The 24,849-nt window shown below is 37.8% G+C and overlaps 1 protein-coding gene across 1 annotated transcript in view; it reads right to left on the reverse strand.

Annotated features, from left to right (window-relative positions):
* Positions 1-1,604: 1,604 nt before the first annotated feature.
* Positions 1,605-24,849, reverse strand: part of HSD11B1 (hydroxysteroid 11-beta dehydrogenase 1) — a 31,164-nt gene continuing 7,919 nt past the window's right edge. The window contains 5 exon segments of the mRNA XM_051996755.1: positions 1,605-1,879; positions 2,019-2,158; positions 11,336-11,525; positions 11,643-11,754; positions 12,322-12,452. Coding sequence (XP_051852715.1) covers positions 1,605-1,879; positions 2,019-2,158; positions 11,336-11,525; positions 11,643-11,754; positions 12,322-12,452 — 848 coding nt within the window.

Genomic DNA, 24,849 nt, shown 5'->3' on the forward strand with positions numbered 1-24,849 from the left:
AAGAATTGCACATGTTTAATATATATTGGATTACTTGCTGTCTAGGGGAGGAGGCAGGGGGGAAAAGAGGAAGAAAAAAAATTGCAACACAAGGTTTTGCAAGAGTGAATGTTGAAAAGTATCTATCATATGTTTTGAAAATAAAAATATTTAATGAAAAACCATTAAAAAAAGGATAGATTTGACGAACAATAGTGGCAGGCTAGCTAGACATGATTGTAGGTCTGACTTATAAAAGAGTTGTGATCATCTTAAGGCTAAAGACAGCTAGATGAGTCAGTGGATAGAGTGCTGGACTTGGAGTGACAAAGAGCTGAGTTCAACTGAAGTCTCAGATACTAGCTGTATGACTCTGGTCAAATCATTTAAACTCTCAATTTTCTCAACTACAAAATAGGGATAATGATAGCACCTACTTTCCAAGATTATTGTGAGGATCAAATGAAATAATATTTCTAAAACACTTGGCACAGTGCCTGGCACATAGTAGGTACTTTGTAAATACATATTCCCTTCCTCTTATCTAAGGAGCAAAAAAAGAATTGTGATTGCTTTCCAACAGAAAAGGGAGAAATGCATAGTAATTGCAATTCAACAGATAATCAGAAGATGGCAGCAACTCATTGGAAAAAATCAACAGATGACAACTCAAAAGCTCATCAGGGAACCAACAGATGTTAGCAAAGCAGAGAAAATAGCACAAGAAATGATATCTATACCTTGCAGCTCAATGGAAACAAATAACAATTTATTTCTTGGTAGATAAAGTAGCCCAGCAGATTACATTACCAGTCTAGCAGATGACATTAGCAATTATGAGGATAAGAAGCAAGTTGTGACTTAAGAGCAAAAGGGGGTTCCAGATGGAATGAAACCGTAAAGATATGTTCTCTCACCACGTATGTTCACTATGCATTTCCTCTTCTTCAGTTGCTAATGTGGGAATCTGCAGTTGAGTGTGCCTCAATGAATATGGAGGGGGTTTTCTTTATTACTTATTTTGTGATGCTGTTTAAATGCCTTTTGCTTTGAATTGATTTTTTTTTTTCTGATAAAAGAAACATCAGTGGTTTTGAATAAATGTTGACCCAAATAATTATACCTTGTATTATGTCACTTTCAGGGGTTTACATTTGAAGGGGCTCCAGGGTTCAAAAAAGAAACATACAGTTTTCAGAAAATTTTTGTTTACTGACAAAATCATTATTCCTTCTTCCTCTCCTTCTACCCTGATGAATTTACTTTTAAAATTTTAGTTTAAACTATGATAAAATCTGAAGAACCTCATAAATTTTGTTTTGTGAGAGATGATTAAAGGGTTTAGCTTTTTGTTTTGTTTTGTTTTGTGGTCTTGATCTGTGGTTTCATCAATGTAGAGAACTCTCACATGAGGTTTGCCCATCGCCAGCTATTCTGAAATTTATAGTCTTGGAGATGTGCCAACGGCACTGAAAATTTAAGTGATTTGCTAAGAGTTGCACATATAGTATACATCAGAATTTGACCTGAGGCCTTTCTGTCTCTGAAACTATCTCTGTCTTCCATGGCACAGAGTTTCTGCCACACCATTAGATATTTAATCATGGAAAATGCCCTTAATCTCTCTAAGTCACTAAAAGAGTTCTAGAATCTACTCTTTTATATTAGGGATTTTGCTTCATGAAAAGCTCCCTATTTAATTTGTCTATTTTGATATTTGAGAAAGAAATATATTCCAATATCATCCGGGTTGGATTCCACAGTGATAATTTGACAAATAATGGGTAAGCTATTTCTTTCTGACGTAAAACTCCCCCTTCGATGATTTTCAGTGCGCATTCCTCCTTTGGAGCTGGAATTATATTTTCCACAATCTCAGACACAGCTTTTACAGCATTATCTGAAGAGGAAGAGAACACAAAAAAAGTCAGGTTGCCAAAATCAGGAGTTCATCATGAATAATATAAGATTTACACCAGAAACTGTAATGTTGCTGATGTTTCCATATTGTTTGTTTTACCACCCAGTGCTGGTCTCACCTGTGTCTATGAAGCCAAGGATGCAGAGTGTGATGGATATGTTGACATTCATCATTTGTAATTCTTTTCGCAGTGAAGAATAGAATCCATCTAGAGCAAACTTAGTTGCTGAGTAGCCAGCAAGAAGTGGCATACTTATTCTCCCTAGAAAACAAACATAAATTAGTAATTGGAGACTATACTTCCTAGCAATGAGAAAGCTGACCTCTTCTGTCTTTTCAACCAGTTGTGTCATTTTGGGAAAGCTCAATTCCAAAATCTCAGAGTTGCAAGGGACATCAGAGGCCATTTAGTTCTGGTGATATATGGCCAAGAATTCCTTCTATACTCTTACTGACCTGTCATCCTCCCTTCTGCTTGAAGATCTCTAGGGAGAAGGAACCCGTTATATTTCCCCAGTACTTTTGAACAGCTCTGATCATTCCACAGTTACCCCTTAACCAGCCAATTTCTTTATAATGCCCATCCATTATTTTTAGATGACTATGAACCACTACATAGAATTCCCCCAATCCCCCTGTTTTTGTCCTCCTGCATTTTTTATTTCCTTCATAGGCTAATTATACACTATTTTAAAGTCCGATCCTTTTTGTACAGCAAATTAACTGTTTGGACATGTATACTGATACTTTTTTTTTATACTTTATACTTTATTTTTATTTATACTTTATACTTTTTTTTTAACTTTATACTTCATTTTTTTATACTTTATGCTTTATTTATTTATTTATACTTTATACTGAAATGGACAAAGGACTGGCCTCCCCTCCCCTCCCTCAGTCTTAGCTTAAAGGGCCCAGAGAAGGGTCTGCTCAGCTAGATTAGGGGACTTCTTTTGCACTTCAAAGTGCCAGATCAACAATGTTCCCAAGGATATCTGTTCCATGAGGGTCCCTATCTATGTTAAAACATCTATATTTGTATCTTTCTTTTGGTAAAGTCAAGTTACTGTTTAACGTCAAAGGTGCCAGCAAGGGTGAACAAGAATGCTTATAAGGCTTTCCCTACTTCAGATGGGGACGGAACCATGCCAGAATCCTTCTGGAGGTCCGTCCTGGCCATGCACACCATCTAGGCCAGTTACAAATAAATTATTCCTAAATTATGAATTACTATGGCTGTCTTGAATTTTATTGCCTGGGCTATTTCACTTGGAGGTCCTATCGAAATAAGCCTTTGGCTCGGTCTGAGGGCCAGTCCCTCTCCCTGAAGGGTGAAAGAGATTATGGATCCTAGGGGATGGCCACTGAGAGACCTTCCTTGGCCTCTAGTGTTCAGTAATCTCTTTTCTGCGGACCAGGAGAGTGAGATCCAAATTTTGAATTCGGTCCAAAATTGGCATAAAGCATTCTAAAAGCCAGTTCTGGTTATTTTGAGGGGCCCCTACAGCTGCAGCTGCAGTTAACTATCCTTCAGCCGCCTGTCTGGTCTAGTGAGTACTCCTGTATCTGTAGCAAGTGAGTCTAGCTGGATGCAGTGTTTGACGGTGACCCTTGCCGGCTCTTCATGGGACGCCATTGTAAGAGTCCTGATCTGGTTCTGGAAGACTAGTCTGTATGTTCTGTGTGTTCTGTGTGATTTGTCTGTCTGTTTTGTTGATTGCTGTTGGTTGTGGTCTATGTTCTGTGTGTTCTGTGTGATTTGTCTGTCTAAAAGCTTTGTTAACAACGTTGCAACGGTGCTTAGTTTAAAATTATGATTTCTAATTTTTAATCTGTTTCACTAATTCATAAGCAAAAAGCAGCAACAGGATTTTAAAAAAATGTAAAAGGTGAAAATGGAGATCTGCGTGTGTCTGTGTGTGTGTTTGTTTGCTTTGTATTTTGTGTTCTGTGTTAAAAAGTTAGCAAGCTTGTAAGAGATAAGAATTCAGCCTCTGTGTTGCAGGCTTAGAAAATATCAAGAAGTTTGAAAAATCGTTCTCTCTCCCTCTCTCTGTCTTTGGCTGATTGCAGCAGCCTGTGAGAAAAAGGGAGAAAAGGGAGAGAAAGGAAAAAAAAAAAGAAATAAGAAATAAATTTTAAAAAATAGATTGAAAAGGATTTGAAAGTTTGGAAAGTTAAAAAAAAATACATACATATATATATATGATCAGTGTGCTAACATTTAAAGAAAAGAAGTTTGAATGGAATATCTGGGTATTCTTTGTGAAGGTAGAGAAAAGCATAAACGGGCTTGCAAGTTCACAGAAACCCCTTTGGATTCTGGAAGGGAAAAAGGGAATTCAAGGTGAAACAAACTTCTCTCTGGGGGCAGAGGTCCTGGAAAAAGCCCCTAGTCTGTTTGCTGATTTAAGAGCTTTGTTAAGTTTTGAGAACAATGATTAAGAAATGTGGGAATTGGTTATTTGAAAATTGCTTGTGATTTAAATTTTTAAAAAAACTAATTTGTAAAGTGAATGGAATTGGCTAAGTCTTTTCCAGAAGGAATTTGATTAAGAATTTTGGGGTGATTCTGAAAAAAAAAATTGTGAGAAATGATTTTGCACTAGCCTTTGCATGCTAGATTTGTTTATTCTGAGTATAAGATCTTGGAATTTGTTTGAATATTGATAACTTCCTTACTAAAAAGGAAGAAAGAAAAAAAAAAAGAGAGAACAATAGAATTCCAATTTAGCCTGGGCTCGGTCATGGAAGCTCTGCCTAGAGATTCTAATTACTGTCAGACAACACTCAGGTAGAATAAGAAAAAAGCATTTATAAGAGCCCTGTATTAGTTTGATTCAGAGTTTGTTACCTTCTGAAATATATTGAGTTATTTGTTAACATAAGTTATACTTTAAATTCAGCTCTGCTGGACATGTGTGGTTTTTATGGAGATTTGGGCTATTCACTATAGTGTGAATCTTACAGGTTTTTGAAGGAAAAAGGAAAGAAGAATGCAGGTGATTTAGGAAGGACTGATTTGTAGGGGAAATTAGAGGTTTGCATGGTTTTAGAAAGGTGAAAGAAAGACTTTTGGGAATAGGTGAAGAGGTGGGGGAGGGAGCCACCCACCCCCACTGCCTTCTGCTACTTTACCAAAGGAGCATCTGGTAGGAAAGTTCTTTAAGGAGATTGTTCAAGGATGTAGCCAGGGAGAAAGAGAAAGTTGGAAATGGGTGGATTTGGGAAGAAACCTGATGTTGGGAAACTGATGGGCAAAATCTTGAAAAGAATCCTCATGTAGGAAATTGAGTGGGGAACCTGAGGGAAGTTTTTTTTCTTAGGGGGCAGGAGTGAGGGAAGGGTGGCCCTGTGAAATCCTCTCCTCCCCTCACCTCTTTAAGTTTGTTCTTGCCGGTTTTTTTTTTTTTTCTTTTCTTATCTGATTATGGCCAGTGCAGCAAACTGTGATTTTTAAGGACATGCTTACTTTTAGGTTAATTGAGTGAATATTTGTTTCTTGATACATAAATTTTTTTTGGTTAAGAGATATGGTCATAAATGTGATCCATACGTTGCTACAAATATTTCTAAAAGTTTAATTGCTATGTTAAAAACCTTCTTGAATTCGTTTATGTGGAAGTGGGTCTTTTTTAAAAGTTTAAATTGATTGTATTAGGTCATCCTGAGGTTATTTAAAGGGCCTCTGAAAAAAGTAGTTTTTTTCTTTGTCCTTTTGAAAATGTTTCTATTATGGACAATATGCAATTTGGGATATTTTTCTATGTATTGGGTATTTTAAAAGCAAAATTATTTGTATGTAAAATGTTCACTTATGTAACATCTACCCAGATATGATAATTGTTCTAAGTTGTGAACTTACTGAGGAAAAATTTCTTTCTGTTGTTACTACAAGGTTATGATAAATGATTGTTTAAGAGTTATCAGAAATTTGACTGATGGAATTTGTTATTGGGGGTAAAAGTTTTTGGGCTTAGAGTTAATTGGTTAATGCTATTTGGGAGTTTTAAAGCTCCACCCTCTGACAGTTATTGGGACAATTGATAAGCAGTTAAAACTCAACTGCTTATGTTATGTTATAGTGATGTTCTTGCATTTTTCCTTCTGTAACTGATCTCTCTGATCAGAGCAATGGTCAATAGAATTGTTAATGCAATTCATTTGTGTCATGCCTTGCTATTTTCAGTCTGGCTATATGTAATCATTGTCTCCTAAATGCTTGGGCAACTGAGTATTTCGCCTGGTCATCTGTCTGTTACTAGATATTTGTGTTTTGTTTCTTTAAGGTTTCCTCATGATAAGAGGACAATTAACAGGGGTCTGTGAGATCTCACTGATGTTACAACTTGGGACTGCAGCCTTTTGCTTGGCCTGTAAAGCAAACTAGTCTCTTCACATGGAAACTGCTGGCCAATTTATTTTGGCCTCCTCATGTTTTGCAATAGTCCGGTGAACTGAGTCTTTCTATCTGAATCTGATCTAATCTTTATTTGCTAGATTTGTGTTTTTGTTCTAGATTTTGGTCAAATTACAGTTATTGACTTGCTTCTAGAACCTGGATCAGCTTTGATTGTCACCACGGCACACACCCACTCTGCAAGGAATGAGAGCTTCCTATCATTTCACAGCCTGAAGCAGCAGTTTTTTTTGGATGAGAGGCATGGACTGGACCCTGCATCGAGTGTACTTTGGACTAATATGAGGGACCTGGGAATGGTTGATGACTGACTGTTAAATCTTGCCTGGATCATCTATTACTGCATGTTTAAGATTTGGGATGGAATTTGTTAAAACTCTGTAACTGTTGCTGTTATGTTTGAGGGATTTTTAGGAAATGCTACTATACTAGTCTGTTATGTATAGGGATTTTGATTCACTCTTGGGATTTATATGGGGAATGGTCATTTGATAATTCCTTTCCGTGAAAAAAAAAGGGGGGGGGGGAAGAAGAGAGAGAACATTGGGGAAACTGGTATATTTTTTTCAAAATACCAGAAAGAATGGAAACCCCTAGTTCCTATTCACTTGCCTTAGGCATTTCTGCCCCACCCCCTATCTCACTAGTTCAGATTGAATTTGGATGCTTTAGCTTTGGAATCCCTTATTTTGTTAAAATTGCCCTGGCAGACTCAGTTTTTGGGATTATTATTTTTTTTTTCTTAGAAAAGTTTTAGAAATCAGACACCTGTCCTGGGACTGGCAGTCTCTCTGATCTGTTTTTCTTCAGTCCTGTAATCCCAGTTCATTAATTAGTACCTCAGCATTTCAAAGGACCTTGTTTGATATCAAGCATCTAAAAGTTTGGAGTTTGCCTGCCATGATGATCTAACTGTGCATAATCTGCTCTGCAATCCTGCAGTTTCTGCAGCCCTGTCTGTTTCTCTGGTTGGGGACAGGTGGAGCTACTATGGCCTCACCCTTCTCCCCTGGAGAGATCTGCCCCTCTGAATGTACTTGAGCCCTTGGCTCTGCTGCTCTGTAAGCAGAGACTGAGTTAAGTGCACAAATGACCACAGACCTAACTCACAGGGAACTGTCCATCTCAAACTGGATTCTCTGGCTGAGATGGTGCCCCAGAACTATAGAGGACCTGACATGCTTGCAACAGGGAGCCTTTGTACTGCTGTTAACTCTGGGGTTATCAGGAAGAGACTTGTCCTCGCATTTTTCTAGTTTTATTTAATGTTGGGCCACAGTTCTCTTTAATTGTCCTGATTCAGTTTCCCTAATAGGTTCTTCCTCGGTTTCCCTAAATTGTTCTGTCTCAAGTTTCCTTAATTGTTCTGCCCGATCCCCTTAGTTGCAAACCCTGCTTCTGGTTCATTAAGGACTGAGGACCACTTGCTCTAAGGTTATAAAATGTTAATGTGAGGCTCAAGATAAGAGGGAGTCCAGATTTCCTGGCTCCTATCAGAATGTCCAGTGTCTCCCACCACGCTGTCACAACCAGATCCGTAGTCTGTTCCCACTCTCTGTGTTCTGCCCCTGCTCCTGCCATGGCTTAGATCCACTGTTCGTGAAGCAAGGCATCTGTGCTTGGCACTGGGAGAATCATGTTGCTTCTATGCAAATTGGTTGGGTGTCATTAAGGAATCTCTTGCTTCTCTGTGTAAGCAGTTTGATGACCGGGAGGCCAGTACTGAGACTTCAATCAGTCACTCTATGACTGGCTGACCACCCTCCTCGGGAGGTACAGGCCCAGTCCTCCTGTTCCTTTTCCTCCTCCTCATAGCTCCCTGCATAAGAAAGTGCATCATCTCTTACATTCAGGATCGCACACAGACCCTGGAACTTTTTGCTCTTAAGATGGCTTATTCCCGGTTAGCCTCAGATGAGTCACAACTATGAGCATAAAAAGGGGGGAGTGAAATGGACAAAGGACTGGCCTCCCCTCCCCTCCCTCAGTCTTAGCTTAAAGGGCCCAGAGAAGGGTCTGCTCAGCTAGATTAGGGGACTTCTTTTGCACTTCAAAGTGCCAGATCAACAATGTTCCCAAGGATATCTGTTCCATGAGGGTGGTCACCTAACCCTGATCCCTATCTATGTTAAAACATCTACCTTTGTATCTTTCTTCTGGTAAAGTTGAGTTACTGTTTAATGTCAAAGGTGCCAGCAGGGGTGAACAAGAATGCTTATAAGGTTGTGCCTACTTCAGTTGGGGACGGAACCATGCCAGAATCCTACTGGAGGTCCGTCCTGGCCATGCACACCATCTAGGCCAGTTACAAATAAATTATTTCTAAATTATGAATTACTATGGCTGTCTTGAATTTTATTGCCTGGGCTATTTCAATACTTTATTTTTTACTTTATACTTTAACATATTTAACATGTATTGGTCAACCTGCCATCTGGGAGAAGGAGTGGGAGGGAAGAAGGGGAAAAATTGGAACAAAAGGCTTGGCAATCATCAATGTTGTAAAATTACCCATGCATATAAATTGTAAATAAAAAAGCTATAATTAAAAAAAAAAAGATTATCACTCTTAGAGATTGTGTCCCCTCCTTTTCTGATCTCAGAGATCAGGATCTCCCAGGTTCCAAGGAGTCTAGACAGAGCCCATCTCCCAGTATGAGAGTCAGGGGCAAATCAACTCCCATAGAAATTCTAAATTCTCATTCAATGGAGAAATCTTGGTCTGATCAGCTTGGGCTATCCCAGTCCTTCCCTCCACCCCACCCCCCATCCCAAGATGTACATATAACATCTTCCCTCAGCTAAGCTCTTTGCAGATGGCCCAAGCAATTTGCTAGGACCTTTGCCTGCTGATTTTCTTAGTGTAAAATTTCATTTCCCAATAGAATTCTGCCACTATAGAAGTCAGTCTCTTGGCAAACTGATTTCTTTTCTTTTCTTTATTTTATTTTATTTCATTATTATTAGCAAAAAAAACAAAAAAAACAAAAAAAACAAAGCAGTTTGGAATCCCCTTTTTGCCAGAGAGCCCTGTGAGCATGCAAAAGCTCTTGAGGACTCTTCAATTAAAAGGGCTGTGACAGTCACTGCTCTAAGGCAGGATGACCAAATCAGGGAAACCAAGGCACTTGCTTAAACCTGCCTTAGCTCCTTGTGGAGAGATACACAGCCTTGCTTTTCAAAACGCTCCTGTGAACACTCTGGGGAAAGCAGGCTATGTCCTTCTTTCTCTCACTCTGCTACCTAACTTTCTCACTCCAAAGATGGGAACTTTTACTCTTAGCATATTCTCTCCTATTCTTCTTGATTGGCATTCCATATCCCTGCCAGCAATGAAAGGTCTGACTTTCTTGGAGGCTCCAATTCTGGCCAAAGTTGGAGCTTTAGGAAAGTCCATTGGAATAATGGTTGGGGAATTTAGCAATTAGTCATTTCAAAATTCTAAAGCAATTCAATTAAATTGGGGAGGATTGTGCAAAGAGTGTGAAGATGGTTTCTTTCTTTTCCTTCCTCATTACCTGACTGCAGCAGGACCACATAGGGTCAGAGGGAGAGACAGAAACTATTTGAAAACTTCTCAACTTCTTTCAGCTAGGGAGCTCTGCAGGCAGTGTTGTTAGGTGGGCTATCAGCATTCTTAAGGCAGCCTACAGGCAGGATCTGATGCATTTTCTACAAAAAGGCCCCATTCCCAAATGTCATCATCTCAACCCTGGAGGATACCCCACTTTTAATCTGCTCCTTATCTGTTTTCTCTGGGCTTCAAGCTGTGAATTTTCAACTAACCTTCAGCCTAGAGAACATGGGACTGATTGGGACACATGACACACAATCAGTTGCTCTGCTGCTGTTTTCAGTTCTCACCCCTCTTCTGGCTTAAACCTACCTCCCCCCCCCCAGCATCTCTAAGACCCTTGTCAGATTGAAGTAGCTACAGGAAGTTGAGATCTTCATCCTTTTCCCCCCAAATGGCTTTGGGTGTTAACTGCTTGTGGGGGAGGATGAAGCAGGAAGGAAACTGTTCCCTTTACTGAAGTGTGTTCCCTTTATGATCATCACTCTTAGAGACTGTGTCCTCTTTTCTGATCTCAAAGATCAGGATCTCCCAGGCTTCAAGGAGTCTAGAGACAGAATCCATCTCCCAGGGTGAGAGAAATAACACTATTCAGGGGCAAATCATCTTCCACAGAAATTCTAAATTCTCATTCTTGAGGATTCCTGGTCTGATCAGCTCAGGCTATCCCAACTTCCCCCTTCCCCCCCCCCCCCCATTCCTCCTCCTCCTCTCCCCCACCTCACTTCCCCACCCCAAGATGCACATATACCAGCTTCCCTCAGCTAAGCTCTTTGCAGCTAGTCCAAGCAATTTGCTAGGATCCTTGGCTGCTGATTCTCTCAGTATAAAATTCCATTTCTCAATAGAACTCTGCCACTATAGAAGTCAGTCTCTTAGCCAGCTGATTTCTATCCAACAATAAACTTTCATTTTGCAATTAATAATTCGGGAATAAGTGAATTCTTTCACTTTTAAACCTGCTGCTGATTAAAGGGATTTTAACAACTCTCTCATTGCCACTAACCTCATCACCACTAGGAATTGAGGGCATTAAAACCTCATCAGTCTCACTGTTGCCTGCACATTTGGCCTCTGGTCACCTCTGAGTTACTCCCCCATCTATTCTATTTTCCAGCTTTTCTTTGAGACTGCTCCTGAGAGAGCATCAGCCTTCACCAAATCAAAAATTTTGATTTAATACTTTCAATAGCTCTCTCTTTCTCTTTATCCATTCCCCCTATAAAGTTCATACATCCAGGCCATATACTGGTATCTCCATCAGGCAAGTTATATTGTCTCTCTGAATCAATCCTGGCTAAATATAAACAAAGATGAATTGATACTTTCCCTTTCCCTTCCCAGGTTCTATTACATTGAATTCAGGGAAGTACTTCCTAGTAAAACCAAAACCAGGTAGGCTCCTCTCCTATCTTTCTATCTTCTCCCTTTCATTCCTTACTTACCTGCTAATGAGGAGACCACCACAATGCTTCCATTAGTGTGTTTCAGCATGGGCAGGGCAGCTGATGTCATGGTTATATAACTAAAGAAGTTGATATCCATTGATTTACGGAAGTGCGCAATATCACCATTAAAATAATCCAAAATGCCTCCTCTAATGTGGTTGAGGATGAGCATGTCCAGTCCTCCTGTATGAGTTAGGCAAGAAGAACCATTTAAGCTCAGAGCCCTTCCTTGACTTCTTAACAATCCCTATATAACTTTAGGGACATCCCCAGAAGAAAAAGGAGCAGGTTTAACCATACCCATCAACTTTCCTGCCTTGGTAACTACTTGCTCTGCAAAAACTAAGTCTTCCATGGTCCCAGAAATGAAGTGTGCCGAGGCTGCTCCTAGTTTCAAACATTCAGTGACGACCTGTAATAGAGAATTTTTATAAATTCTGTTTCTTTGAATCTTTAGCTTCCTTTAAAGCCCAGCTTATGTACTACTTTGATTTTCCCAGCTACTAGTTCCTAGGACCAACCCTCTAAAATTATTTGTATTTGCTTTGTATATATCTTTTATTTATTTTTATGTGTTCATGTAGTTTGCTCCAATAGAATATAAGTTCCTTCAGGGCAAGGGTTATTTTGGTTTATTTATTACTTTGATTTATTATCAACTCAATTTGATCTTTAGTAAGATGCATAGTGCTATTTTAAAAGAATGAGTTAGTTACAGAAAAAGGTTAGAACAAATTCTTTCCTTTTAAGAGTTTATCATCTAATCAGGGAAGTAAGGAGGTTGTGAATACACATTTTTTGTCGGTAAATTAATTCTGATTAAATAATTGGGTATAGACATTACCGACTACTTAATATGTTTAAGAGTTTAGCATGGAACCCATGAATATATTATATATTGTGTACATGTTATCTTGTGAATATGTACATATGATGGTGAATGACTATATATGACTACAAGTTTTCTGATGCTTCTTACCTTCTTCAGCTTTGCCTCAGTCCGTGCTGTCACCACCAAGTGGGCTCCCATCCGTGCCAGGTGATAGGCTATTTGTTCTCCAATACCTGTGCTGGCACCAGTAACAATCACCCTTTTCCCTTGGAGCATCTCTATAAAGCCCAAGGAACATTATTGGCTCTTCAGAAATATTTTCATATATGTAGTTTATGTAATAGTTTTATTGGACATATTTCAGGTTTTACAACTTCAGGACTGGACTTAATTCAGTTTATTTCAACAAATTCTGAATTGTGAGTAAATATTTCTATGGAAAATTCTCTGAAAATTCAAATTCATTCACACATAGCCACATATTCCAGGGGCATATTCATATCATATCATATCAAGTACTTCAACTTCTACCTCTATTTATCATTTGATATGTTCACCTGGGAATGTGGACTTTGTATTAGTGAGTCTGTATATTTACCCCATAGTACTATTTTCATGCCATGCTTGCACACTTCAAACTTAGCACTTCACCAACTCCCATGAGGATTTTGGTTTTTTATGAGTGAACCTTTATTATTTCTAACTCAATCTGGGAATTCCACACTGTTCCCTTACCCAGCATTTAAAATGTAGAATATTCTAGCATGTAGAAAAGGAAAAGAGGATGAAACATTCAATTCTTGCCAGATCAAGAAGAGATTCTAGACTGGTCCAGAGTTCCTGACCTGATATGAGTGCCAATTGGCAGCTCTTTTATCCATTACTGAGTTCTAGATACAAAAAGGACTGAAGAGAAGCTCTCTATTTATGGGTAGTCTTCCAGAGTGAGATGTACTTATTGCTAGGTTTGTACCAAAGTAGGAATAAGTTCAGAATCAAATAGTAATGGTGTGGCTTTACTTCCAGAATTTAAATGGGGTCTTCTGGCCAAATATTTGCAGAGGAATAATCAGGGGAGTAATCCCCTACTAAAGAGGAGCCTGAAGTTCTGTGTCTTGGAATTCATAGAGCTTTCCAACATTGCTGAGAGTGGCCAAAAACAGCAGCAGTCTACCAGAACTAATCAGGAACAAGCCAACAGAAATGTTGGATTGAGCCAGATCTAGACCAGGAATTTGAAGAGCTCAGATCAAGAGAGCTGAGAGTAGAGTTTCTCAAATCGTATCACTTTGGGAGCAATGAAAACTTATAAGTCCCCAGTTTAGCTGCTTCTAAGATCCCAGAATAAAACAATTATCAATTAATTGCCCAAAGCAACAGAAAGACCCAAGAGAACAAAAGCTGATTTCCTACATTTTTCCCCAGTAGTGCACAGACACTTGCTCCTAACATAAGGATTGAAATTAGAAAGTAGGTTGGAAAAACAAACACAAAAAAAGAAAAAAATATATCCTTCCATAAAAAGATATTACAGGATCAGGAATGTTCAAGACAAGAATCCCACCAAAAGAGAATGACTTTAAAACATTTAAAAGTAAATTATCAAAGAGATATAAATCTAACCAAATGTGTTAGAATGAATAAAGAGTTTTTTTAAAAGAGAGAGCTAAATTTTTTGAGAAAGCAAAAAATATGAAAGTGCTAGGGGAAAAATAGGAAGAGAAATGAGAGCTACGGAATAAAGATTTGGAAAGAGCAACAATAGCTTGGAGTATAGCGCTTACCCAAGAAAATAATTCCCTGAAAATAAGAATTGACTAAATAGAAATTAATAACTCTACAAGATAGTGAAAAATATTAAAACAAAATTCAAAGACTGAAAAAAGGAAAATATCTTGTAGCAAAAATAACTGACCAGAAATAAAATTGAGAATAGATAATTTGGGGGGAGCCAAGATGGCTACTCTAAAAAACGCCAGAACCTAACAAGATCTGCTATAACCACTCAAAACCAGAAGTGACTCAGGCAGATCTGTAACACAGTCCTGCAGCCATATCCTGCAGTACGGGGCTTTTGTGAGGGCAGTTACAAATCTGCACAGCAGGGGGGACACAGCCCGGGGCAGCCTCTAATCTGCACAGTGGAGAGCTTGGCCTGGGGCAATAGAACTTCCCCAGCATGACGGTGCCTCCCAGGGCAGAGACACTTCTGGTCCCTGCAGGGCTATTCACTGCTTAGCCACTAATACCCACAGCCCCAGGGTGGGCCTTGGCTTGGGGTAGTGAAACTTTTACTGCTCAGCATCTAGCCCCAGAACAGTCATTAACCTGCACAGCAGGGAACTTTGCAGGGTATTTTCCCAGCTTGGCCCTGCAGGCCTGAGTTACTTCCGGGTGAGGAACTCTTTCCCAGAGCACTCCAGTACCTCACTGCTCTTTGCAGCTGGTTGGCAGGACAGCTACCCGTCCATACATCTATCACTACTCTGCAGAGGAAGCTGGTAACCTCCTGGCCCCAAAGTCAGACCCTACAGGCTTTAAAAAATGAGTAAAAAAATCAAGAGAATGATCGATAGCTTCTATACAGAAAGAGAGCAGCTTTTCAACCCTGAGGAGACTAATAGCAGACAATCTCCAGACAAGTGTTGGTCCCCAACACAAAAGGCTTTCCTAGAAGAGGCTATTAAAAACCTTAAAAGAGAACTAGAAGAAAAATGGGGAAAGGAAAGAGAAGCTGTGTAAGAGAGCAACAATTTCCTGAAATGTGAATTGGAAAAGGTAAAAAACTCCAAGAAGTGCAGGAAAACAGAATTTATGAATTAGAAAAAGAAAATATGTAATGGGCTGAGGCTTGAGTTGATGCACTGAGGTCTCAAGCACATGAGGCTAAATAGTAATTGGACCATACTCTACTAATATATAAGCTTTCCCCTTCCTTTTCTACTCCCCTGCCTCCACCCACCAAAATCATCATTTCCTATACAACACATCAGGACTTGCACAAAGAGTGGGCGGGGGCCATTCTTTCTCCAAGCTTATATATTAATAGAGTATGGTCCAATTACTATTTAGCCTCATGTGCTTGGGACCTCAGTGCATCAACTCAAGCCTCAGCCCATTACAAAAATAATTCACTAAAAAACAATTAGTGAAATGGAAAAAAATTCCATGGATCAAAACAACTCATTTAAAAACTCAATTGGACATATACAAAAAGAAGTAAAAAAAGCTATTGAAGAAAATAACTCACTAAAAATCAGAACTGAACAAATAGAAATGACTGATTCATTGAGACATCAAGAATCAGTTAAACAAAACCCAAAAAATGAAAGATTGGAAAAAAAATGTCAAACATTTACTTGGAAAAACAACAGACCTGGAAAACAGATCTAGGAGAGATAACCTGAGGATCATTGGACTACCTGAAAATTATGATGAAAAAAAGAGCCTAGATACTATTTTACAGGAAATCATCAAAGAGAACTGCCCAGAAGTAATAGAACCAGAAGGTAAAATAGGTGTTGAAAGAATTCATCAAACACCTTCTGAAAAAGACCCAAAAATAAAGACTCCGAGGAATATTGTAGCAAAATTTCAGAATTTTCAGACTAAAGAAAAAATATTACAAGCAGCCAGGAAAAAACAATTCAAATACCGAGGTGCCACAATAAGGGCCACTCAAGATCTGGCTGCCTCAACATTAAAGGATTGAAGGGTCTGGAATTTGATATTGTGAAAGGCAAAAGAACTTGGAATGCAGCCAAGAATAAAGTACCCAGCTAAGCTGAGCATTTTTTCCCATGGAAGAAAAATGGACATTTAATAAAACAGAGGAATTCCATTTGTTTCTAAGGGAAAAAAAAACAGATTTAAACAGAAAATTTGATCTCCAACCATAGGACTCAAGAGAAGTAGAAAAAAGGTAAAAGGAACTCTTGAGAACTATATTTCTGTTGTGGATCTACATAAAAACCACATGTATAATTTGATTTTATTGATATAACATAAAAAAGGGAAGTAGAAATGGAAAGGGGATAGTGTCAGAAAAAGGGAAAAGGGGAGATAAAAAGAGGGAAACTACATCCCACAATGAGGCAAAGGAAACCTATCATATCTGAGGAACTTAGAGAGGGGGAGGAACATTGTGTTAATCTTATTCTTATCAGAGTTAGCTCAAAGAGGAAATAATTGACATATTTGTTTTACAGAGAATCTTCTCTCACCTCATTAAAAAGTGGGAGAGGAAAAGGGAAAAGGAAAAAGTAACAAGAAAGGGGAAGGGATTCAAAGGGAGGAGGGAGAGAGCCTAAAGAGGGAGAGCTACGTGATGCAAGTGGGACCCATAAGTTTAATACTAGGGAAGGGAGAAGGGGGGCAAGAAAATGAAAAGCATAATCTGGGGATATTAGGATGGCAGGAAATACAGAATTAGTAATTTTAACGGTAAATGTGAATGGGATGAACTCTCCCATAAAGCGGAGGCAGATAGCAGACTGGATCAAAAGTCAGAACTGTACAATATGTTGTTTACAGGAAATACATTTAAAGCAGGGAGATACATACAGAGTAAAGGTATAAGACTGGAGCAGAATCTATTATGCTTCAAATGAAGTAAAAAAAGCAGGGGTAGCCATCCTTATCTCAGATCAAGCAAAAGCAAAAATTGATCTAATCAAAAGAAATAAGGAAGGAAACTATATCTTGCTAAAGGGTACTATAGACAATGAAGCTATATCAATGCTAAACATATATGTACCAAGTGGTATAGCATTTAACTTCCTAAAGGAGAAGTTAAGAGAGTTGAAAGAAGAAATAGACAGCAAAACTATAATGGTGGGAAATCTCAATCTTGCACTCTCAGAATTAGATAAATCAAATCACAAAACAAATAAGAAAGAAATTAAAGAGGTAAATAGAATATTAGAAAAATTAGATATGATAGATCTTTGGAGAAAACTGAATGGTGACAGAAAGGAGTATACTTTCTTCTCAGCATTTCGTGGAACCTATACAAAAATTGACCATATATTAGGACATAAAGACCTCAAAATTAAATGCAGGAAGGCAGAAATAGTAAATGCTTTCTTTTCAGATCACGATGAAGTAAAAACTACATTCAACAAAAAAGTTAGGGGTAAATAGATCAAAAAGTAATTGGAAACTAAATAATCTCATCTTAAAGAATGATTGGGTGAAACAGCAAATTATGGACACAATAATTTCACTCAAGATAATGACAACAACATCTTGCCAAAATTTGTGGGATGCAGCCAAAGAAGTAATAAGGGGAAATTTTATATCTTTAGAGGCTTACTTGAATAAAATAGAGAAAGAGAAGATCAATGAACTGTGCTTTCAACTTAAAAAGCAAGAAAAAGACCAAATTAAAAATCCCCAATCAAATACTAAGCTTTAAATTCTAAAATTAAAAGGAGAAATTAATAATATTGAAAGTAAAAAAAACTATTGAATTAATAAATAAAACTAAGAGTTGATTTTATGAAAAAACCAATAAAATAGATAAACCTTTGGTAAATCTGATTAGAAAAAGGAAAGAGGAAAATCAAATTGTCAGTCTTAAAAATGAAAAGGGAGAACTTTCCACCAATGAAGAAGAAATTAGAGCAATAATAAGGACTTACTTTCCCCAACTTTATGCCAATAAATTTGATAACCTAAGTGAAATGGATGACTACCTCCAAAAATATAAGCTTCCCAGATTAACAGAGGAGGAAGTAAATTGCTTAAATAGTCCCATTTCAGAAAAAGAAATAGAACAAGCTATTAATCAGCTCCCTAAGAAAAAATCCCCAGTTTTTCTTCCCGGGTTATTTATGCCTTCTGAATCCAATTCTCCCTGTGTAACAAGAAAACTGTTTGGTTCTGCACACATATATTGTATCTAGGATATACTGTAACCTATTCAACATGTAAAGGACTGCTTGCCATCTGGGGGAGGGGGTGGAGGCAGGGAGGGGAAAAATCGGAATAGAAGTGAGTGCAAGGGATAATGCTGTAAAAAATTACCCTGGCATGGGTTCTGTCAATAAAAAGTTATTTAAAAAAAAAAAAGAAAAGAAAAAATCCCCAGGACCAGATGGATTTACAGGTGAATTCCACCAAACATTTAAAGAACAATGCTATATAAGCTATTTGAAAAAATAGGGAATGAAGGAGTCCTACCAAATTCCTTTTATGACACAGACATGTTACTGATACCTAAACCAGGTAGGCTGAAAACAGAGAATGAAAATTATAGACCAATCTCTCTAATGAATATTGATGCTAAAATCTTAAATTTTAAATAGTAAAAAGATTACAGAAAATCATCCCCAGGATAATATACTATGACCAAGTAGGATTTATACTAGGAATGCAGGGCTGGGTTCAATATTAGGAAAACTATTAGCATAATTGACTATATAAATAACCAAATGAACAAAAAACATATGATCATCTCAATAGATGCAGAAAAAGCATTTGATAAAATCCAACATCCATTCCTAATAAAAACCCTTGAGAGGATAGGAATAAATGGACTTTTCCTTAAAATAGTCAGGAGCATATATTTAAAACCATCAGTAAGCATCATATGCAATGGGGAAAAACTGAACCTTTCCCAGTAAGATCAGGAGTGAAGCAAGGTTGCCCATTATCACCATTATTATTCAATATTGTATTAGAAATGCTAGCTCGGCAATAAGAGTCAAGAAAGAGATTAAAGGAATTAGAGTAGTTAATGAGGAAACCAAACTCTCATTCTCTGCAGATGATATGATGGTATACTTAGAGAACCCCAGAGATTCTACTAAAAAGCTATTAGAAATAATTCATAACTTTAGCAAAGTTGCAGGATACAAAATAAATCCCCATAAATCCTCAGCATTTTTATACATCACCAACAAAATCCAACAGTAAGATATACAAAGAGAAATTCCATTCAAAATAACTGTCGATAGCATAAAATATTTGGGAATCTATCTAGTAAAGGAAAGTCATAAATTATATGAGCAAAATTACAAAAAACTTTCCACACAAATAAAGTCAGATTTAAATAACTGGAAAAATATTAAGTGCTCTTGGATAGGCCGAGTGAATATAATAAAGATGACAATATTACCTAAACTAATCTATTTATTTCATGCTATACAAATCAGACTCCTAAGAAAATATTTTGATGATCTAGAAAAAATAACAACAAAATTCATATGGAAGAACAAAAGGTCAAGAATCTCAAGGGAATTAATGAAAAAAAAATCAAATGAAGGTGGCCTAGCTGTACCTGATCTAAAACTATATTGTAAAACAGCAGTCACCAAAACTATTTGGTATTGGCTAAGAAATAGATTAGTTGATCAGTGGAATAGGTTAGGTTCACAAGACAAAATAGTCAACTATAGCAATCTAGTGTTTGACAAACCCAAAGATCCTAACTTTTGGGATAAGAATTCATTATTTGACAAAAACTGCTGGGAAAACTGGAAATTAGTATGGTAGAAATTAGGCATGGACCCACACTTAACACCGTACACCAAGATAAGATCAAAATGGGTTCATGATTTAGGCATAAAGAATGAGATTATAAATAAATTAGAGGAACATAGGATAGTTTACCTCTCAGACTTGTGGAGGAGGAAGGAATTTGTGACCAAAGATGAACTAGAGATCATTATTGATCACAAAATAGAAAATTTCGATTATATTAAGTTAAAAGGCTTTTGTACAAATAAAATAAATGCAAACAAGATTAGAAGGGAAGCAACAAACTGGGAAAACATTTTCACAGTTAAAGATTCTGATAAAGGCCTCATTTCCAAAATATATAGAAAATTGACTCCAATTTATAAGAAATCAAGCCATTTATATCCCAAAGAGATCTTAAAGAAGGAAAAGGGACCTGTATGTGCAAGAATGTTTGTGGCAGCCCTCTTTGTAGTGGCCAGAAACTGGAAACTGAGTGGATGCCCATCAATTGGAAAATGGCTGAATAAATTGTGGTATATGAATTTTATGGAATATTATTGTTTGGTAAGAAATGACCAACAGGATGATTTCAGAAAGGCCTGGAGAGACTTACACGAACTCATGCTGAGTTAAATGAGCAGGACCAGGAGATCATTATATACTTTAACAACAATACTATATGATGATCAATTCTCATGGACCTGGCCATCTTCAGCAATGAGATGAACTAAATCAGTTCCAAGGGAGCAGTAATGAACTGAACCAGCTACACCCAGCGAAAGAACTCTGGGAGATGACTAAGAACCATTACATTGAAGTCCCAATCCCTATATTTTTGCCTGCCTGCGTATTTTTTTATTTCCTTCACTGGCTAATTGTACAATATTTCAGAGTCCAATTCTTTTTGTACAGTAAAATAATGGTTTAGACATGTAAACTTATTTTGTATTTAATTTATACTCTAATATATTAAACATGTACTGATCATCCTGCCATCTAAGAGAGGGGGTGGAGGGAAGGAGGGGAAAAATTGGAACAAAAGATTTGGCAATTGTCAATGCTGCAAAATTACCCATGCATGTAACTTGTTTTTTTTTTTTTTTTTTTAATAACTTTTTATTGACAGAACCCATGCCAGGGTAATTTTTTTTACAACATTATCCCTTGCACTCACTTCTGTTCCGATTTTTCCCCTCCCTTCCTCCACCCCCTTCCCCAGATGGCAAGCAGTCCTTTACATGTTAAATAGCAATACATGTGTGCAGAACCGAACAGTTCTCTTGTTGCACAGGGAGAATTGGATTCAGAAGGTATAAATAACCCAGGAAGAAAAACAAAAATGCAAGCAGTTTATATTCCTTTCCCAGTGTTCTTTCTTTGGGTGTAGCTGCTTCTGTCCATCCTTGATCAATTGAAACTGAGTTAGGTCTCTTTGTCATAGAAATCCACTTCCATCAGAATACATCCTCATACAATATCGTTGTCGAAGTGTATAATGATCTCCTGATTCTGCTCATTTCACTTAGCATCAGTTCATGTAAGTCTCTCCAAGCCTCTCTGTATTCATTCTGCTGGTCATTTCTTACAGAACAATAATATTCCATAACATTCATATACCACAATTTACCCAGCCATTCTCCAATTGATGGTCATCCATTCAATTTCCAGTTTCTAGCCACTACAAACAGGGCTGCCACAAACCTTTTGGCACATATAGGTCCCTTTCCCTTCTTTAGTATCTCTTTGGGATATAAGCCCAGAAGTAACACTGCTGGATCAAAGGGTGTGCACAGTTTGATAACTTTTGGGGCATAATTCCTGATTGCTCTCCAGAATGGTTGGATTTGTTCACAACTCCACCAACAATGCATCAGTGTCCCAATTTTCCAACATCCCCTCCAACATTCATCATTATTTTTTTCCTGTCATCTTAGCCAATCTGACAGGTGTGTAGTGGTATCTCAGAGTTGTTTTAATTTGCATTTCTCTGATCAATAGTGATTTGGAGCACTCTTTCATATGAGTGGTAATAGTTTCCATTTCATCATCTGAAAATTATCTGTTCATATCCTTTGACCATTCATCAATTGGAGAATGGCTTGATTTCTTATAAATTTGAATCAGTTCTCTATATATTTTGGAATTGAGGCCTTTATCAGAACCTTTAACTGTGAAGATGTTTCCCAGTTTGTTGCTTCCCTCCTAATCTTGTTTGCAATTAGTTTTGTTTGTACAAAGGCTTTTTAATTTGATATAATCAAAATTTTCTATTTTGTGATCAGTAATGGTCTCTAGTTCAACTTTGGTCACAAATTTCTTTCTCCTCCACAAGTCTGAGAGATAAACTATCCTATGTTCCTCTAATTTATTTATAATCTCGTTCTTTATGCCTAGGTCATGGACCCATTTTGATCTTATCTTGGTATGTGGTGTTAAGTGTGGGTCCATGCCTAATTTCTGCCATATTAATTTCCAGTTATCCCAGCAGTTTTTATCAAAAAATGAATTCTTATCCCAAAAGTTAGGATCTTTGGGTTTGTCAAACACTAGATTGCTATAGTTGACTATTCTGTCTTGTGAACCTAACCTTTTCCACTGATCAACTAATCTATTTCTTAGCGCGAATTCATTTTTCATAATTTTCTTGTACCACTATAATATTTTTTTCCTCTCTTGCTTGATTTCTACTTATTTATTTTTCCAAATTAATTGTATTTGAAGGAACAGAATAAGAAAACAGAAAAACAGAAAAGCAATATGAAACAAAATGAAACAAAACAAAAGAGAGTATTGTCATGTGCCCAGCAGAACATCAGGGAACATTCAAAATATATAACAACACATACCAATTTAAGAAAGTATATGTGTAAATTAGTAGAAGAAATTATATTCATGAGTGGCCATCTTTTCTTTACTTCATTGTAAATTGTTATTTTGTTCTCTGCTATGAACCTTATTTACTTTATTCTTTTTCCTCCCTTCATCCCCCACCCCTAACCACTTCCAAGCAGGCTATAGTTAAGGAAGAATATATTTATATATATAATATGTAGAATATATACATATAGATACCACACATACATACATATTTTTTGTATCCTTGCTGTGTCATTAAATTCTGCCCCATAACTTGGAAAGATTTTAAGTTGGGCAACCAGACAGGGAAGTATGAGGAGAAAAACAAGCAGAAGGTTGGTGCTTGTAGCTCTGGAAAGTACAGCATGTGGGACAGAGACAAGGAAATCTTTTGTAGGATTTTACTGATTTATTTTGCTTGTTACCTCTTTAGATTTGCAAGGCACAACCACTTGGGTGAGAAAATAGTTAAGTATCTTAAGTACCATTGCCTGTTGGGCAGAAAAGGAATTAAATATCTAAAGTACCTTGCTAATGAGATTGCTTTTAACTTTCTGAAATGCCCAGAGAGAGAAAATACAGGACAGCCAAAATTTTGTAAATTTAAGAGCGTTCATTGCTAGCTAGTGAATGAACCCCACCAGAACAGGGGAGTCAGTATCAAGTGATTTCAGAGACACATTTATAGAAAGAGACATAAAAATTCCCGAATACATTTGTCATACTAAAGGAATTTCATTCTAGACAGGAGGCAAAGGTTATCACACTAAGGGTGCCATTCCCAAACAGACAGTATTTCTTTATGTTTATCAAGTCATCAAGGTCTTAGGTTTTTTAGGGCAGCACATCTGGGGGTGTAAAAATACCATCTGCATTAAAGTGTGAAGAGCTAGTAACACCTTCTAACTACAGAGTTTCAAGATTATGTTTCTCAGAGTCCATAGGGATGTCCTTCCACTTCATTTCAAAGTAAATTTTCAATTCTGCCACCACCTGAGCATATACTTTTTTTTTTTTTAATAACTTTTTATTGACAGAACCCATGCCAGGGTAATTTTTTACAGTATTATCCCTTGCATTCACTTCTGTTCCAATTTTTCCCCTCCCTCCCTCCACTCCCTCCCCCAGATGGCAAGCAATCCTTTACATGTTGAATAGGTTACAGTATATGCTAGATACAATGTGTGCAGAACCGAACAGTTTTCTTGTTGCACAGGGAGAATTGGATTCGAGCATATACCCTTAATGTATTCCCCATCTCCTGACCCTCTTCCCTCAACTTCGCCTTCCTGGGCAGTGGGGGAGATGGAGGGAGAGGAGGAGAGGATAGTGGGGGTGGGCTGGGGGTAGGGGCGTGTGAGGAGAAGAAGGAGTAGGAGGGGCAGTGATTCCATCAGCATTGCCCATGAAGCAATTTCGACCATCCTCTATTATTCATTACCAGATGCAGGGCTTTGCTCCAGGGCAAAAACACTTGGGGTTTGATGGTAGCTACTATTACACCAGAGAGTCTTTAAGCAAGCTGGTGGGGGAAGGGGATTGCAATTAGGGAGAATAGAGCTGCATGCTGCTGGGACTACTTACTGAGAGATCCCTTGGAGAGCTAAAACCTGTTCCTGATTGGCCTATAGACCCCTTGCCTCCACACACAGTCAGTTTGACCATTTCACCTCTTGAGAGAACTCACAAAAGTGTCCATTCATACACTGATTTGAGAAACTGGTGAATGTGTAGAAAATATCCCAGTCACTGGCCAAAGATTATGGCCAACACCCATTTGTCTGGTATAGGAGGATCAGCAGCAGCTGAACTTAGTGTTACCCCTTTGGGGTGGAGGTTTGGGGATAAAGCAGGGGCTTTTGCTCCTTTTATAATGTAAAAATAAAAGAGAGCCCCATTAATCTACAGGGAAGAGACATCTTACAACAGTTGGGAAATAATTAACTACTTCTGTTTTTTAGGCAGGACTGCTGTTTATGGCCTGCCAGCACTCTCACCTGTTCCCATTCAATGGAAAATTAATACACCAGTGTGGTGGAACAGTGTTCCTTAACCAATGAAAAAAATCAGGCCTTATTAGATACAGTACAGGAGCAACTTGACCAAGGACATCTATAACCTTCTCTAAGTCCTTGGAATTCTCCTGTATTTGCCACAGTCTCAGATTTTACACACCACTGGCATATCTTTTAATCCTCAAGGACAGACAATAGTAGAGAAGAGAAGCAGAGTCATCAAGATGCTCCTCCAAAAAACAAGAGAGGAGGAGCTACAGGTAACCCTCATGAACTTTTAAACTTAACTTTATATATTATTGATTTTTTGGTGGAGATGTACTGGCTTCGGTGGACAGGT

Source organism: Antechinus flavipes, chromosome 4 (genome assembly GCF_016432865.1).
Source record: "Antechinus flavipes isolate AdamAnt ecotype Samford, QLD, Australia chromosome 4, AdamAnt_v2, whole genome shotgun sequence".
Lineage (NCBI taxonomy): Eukaryota > Metazoa > Chordata > Mammalia > Dasyuromorphia > Dasyuridae > Antechinus > Antechinus flavipes.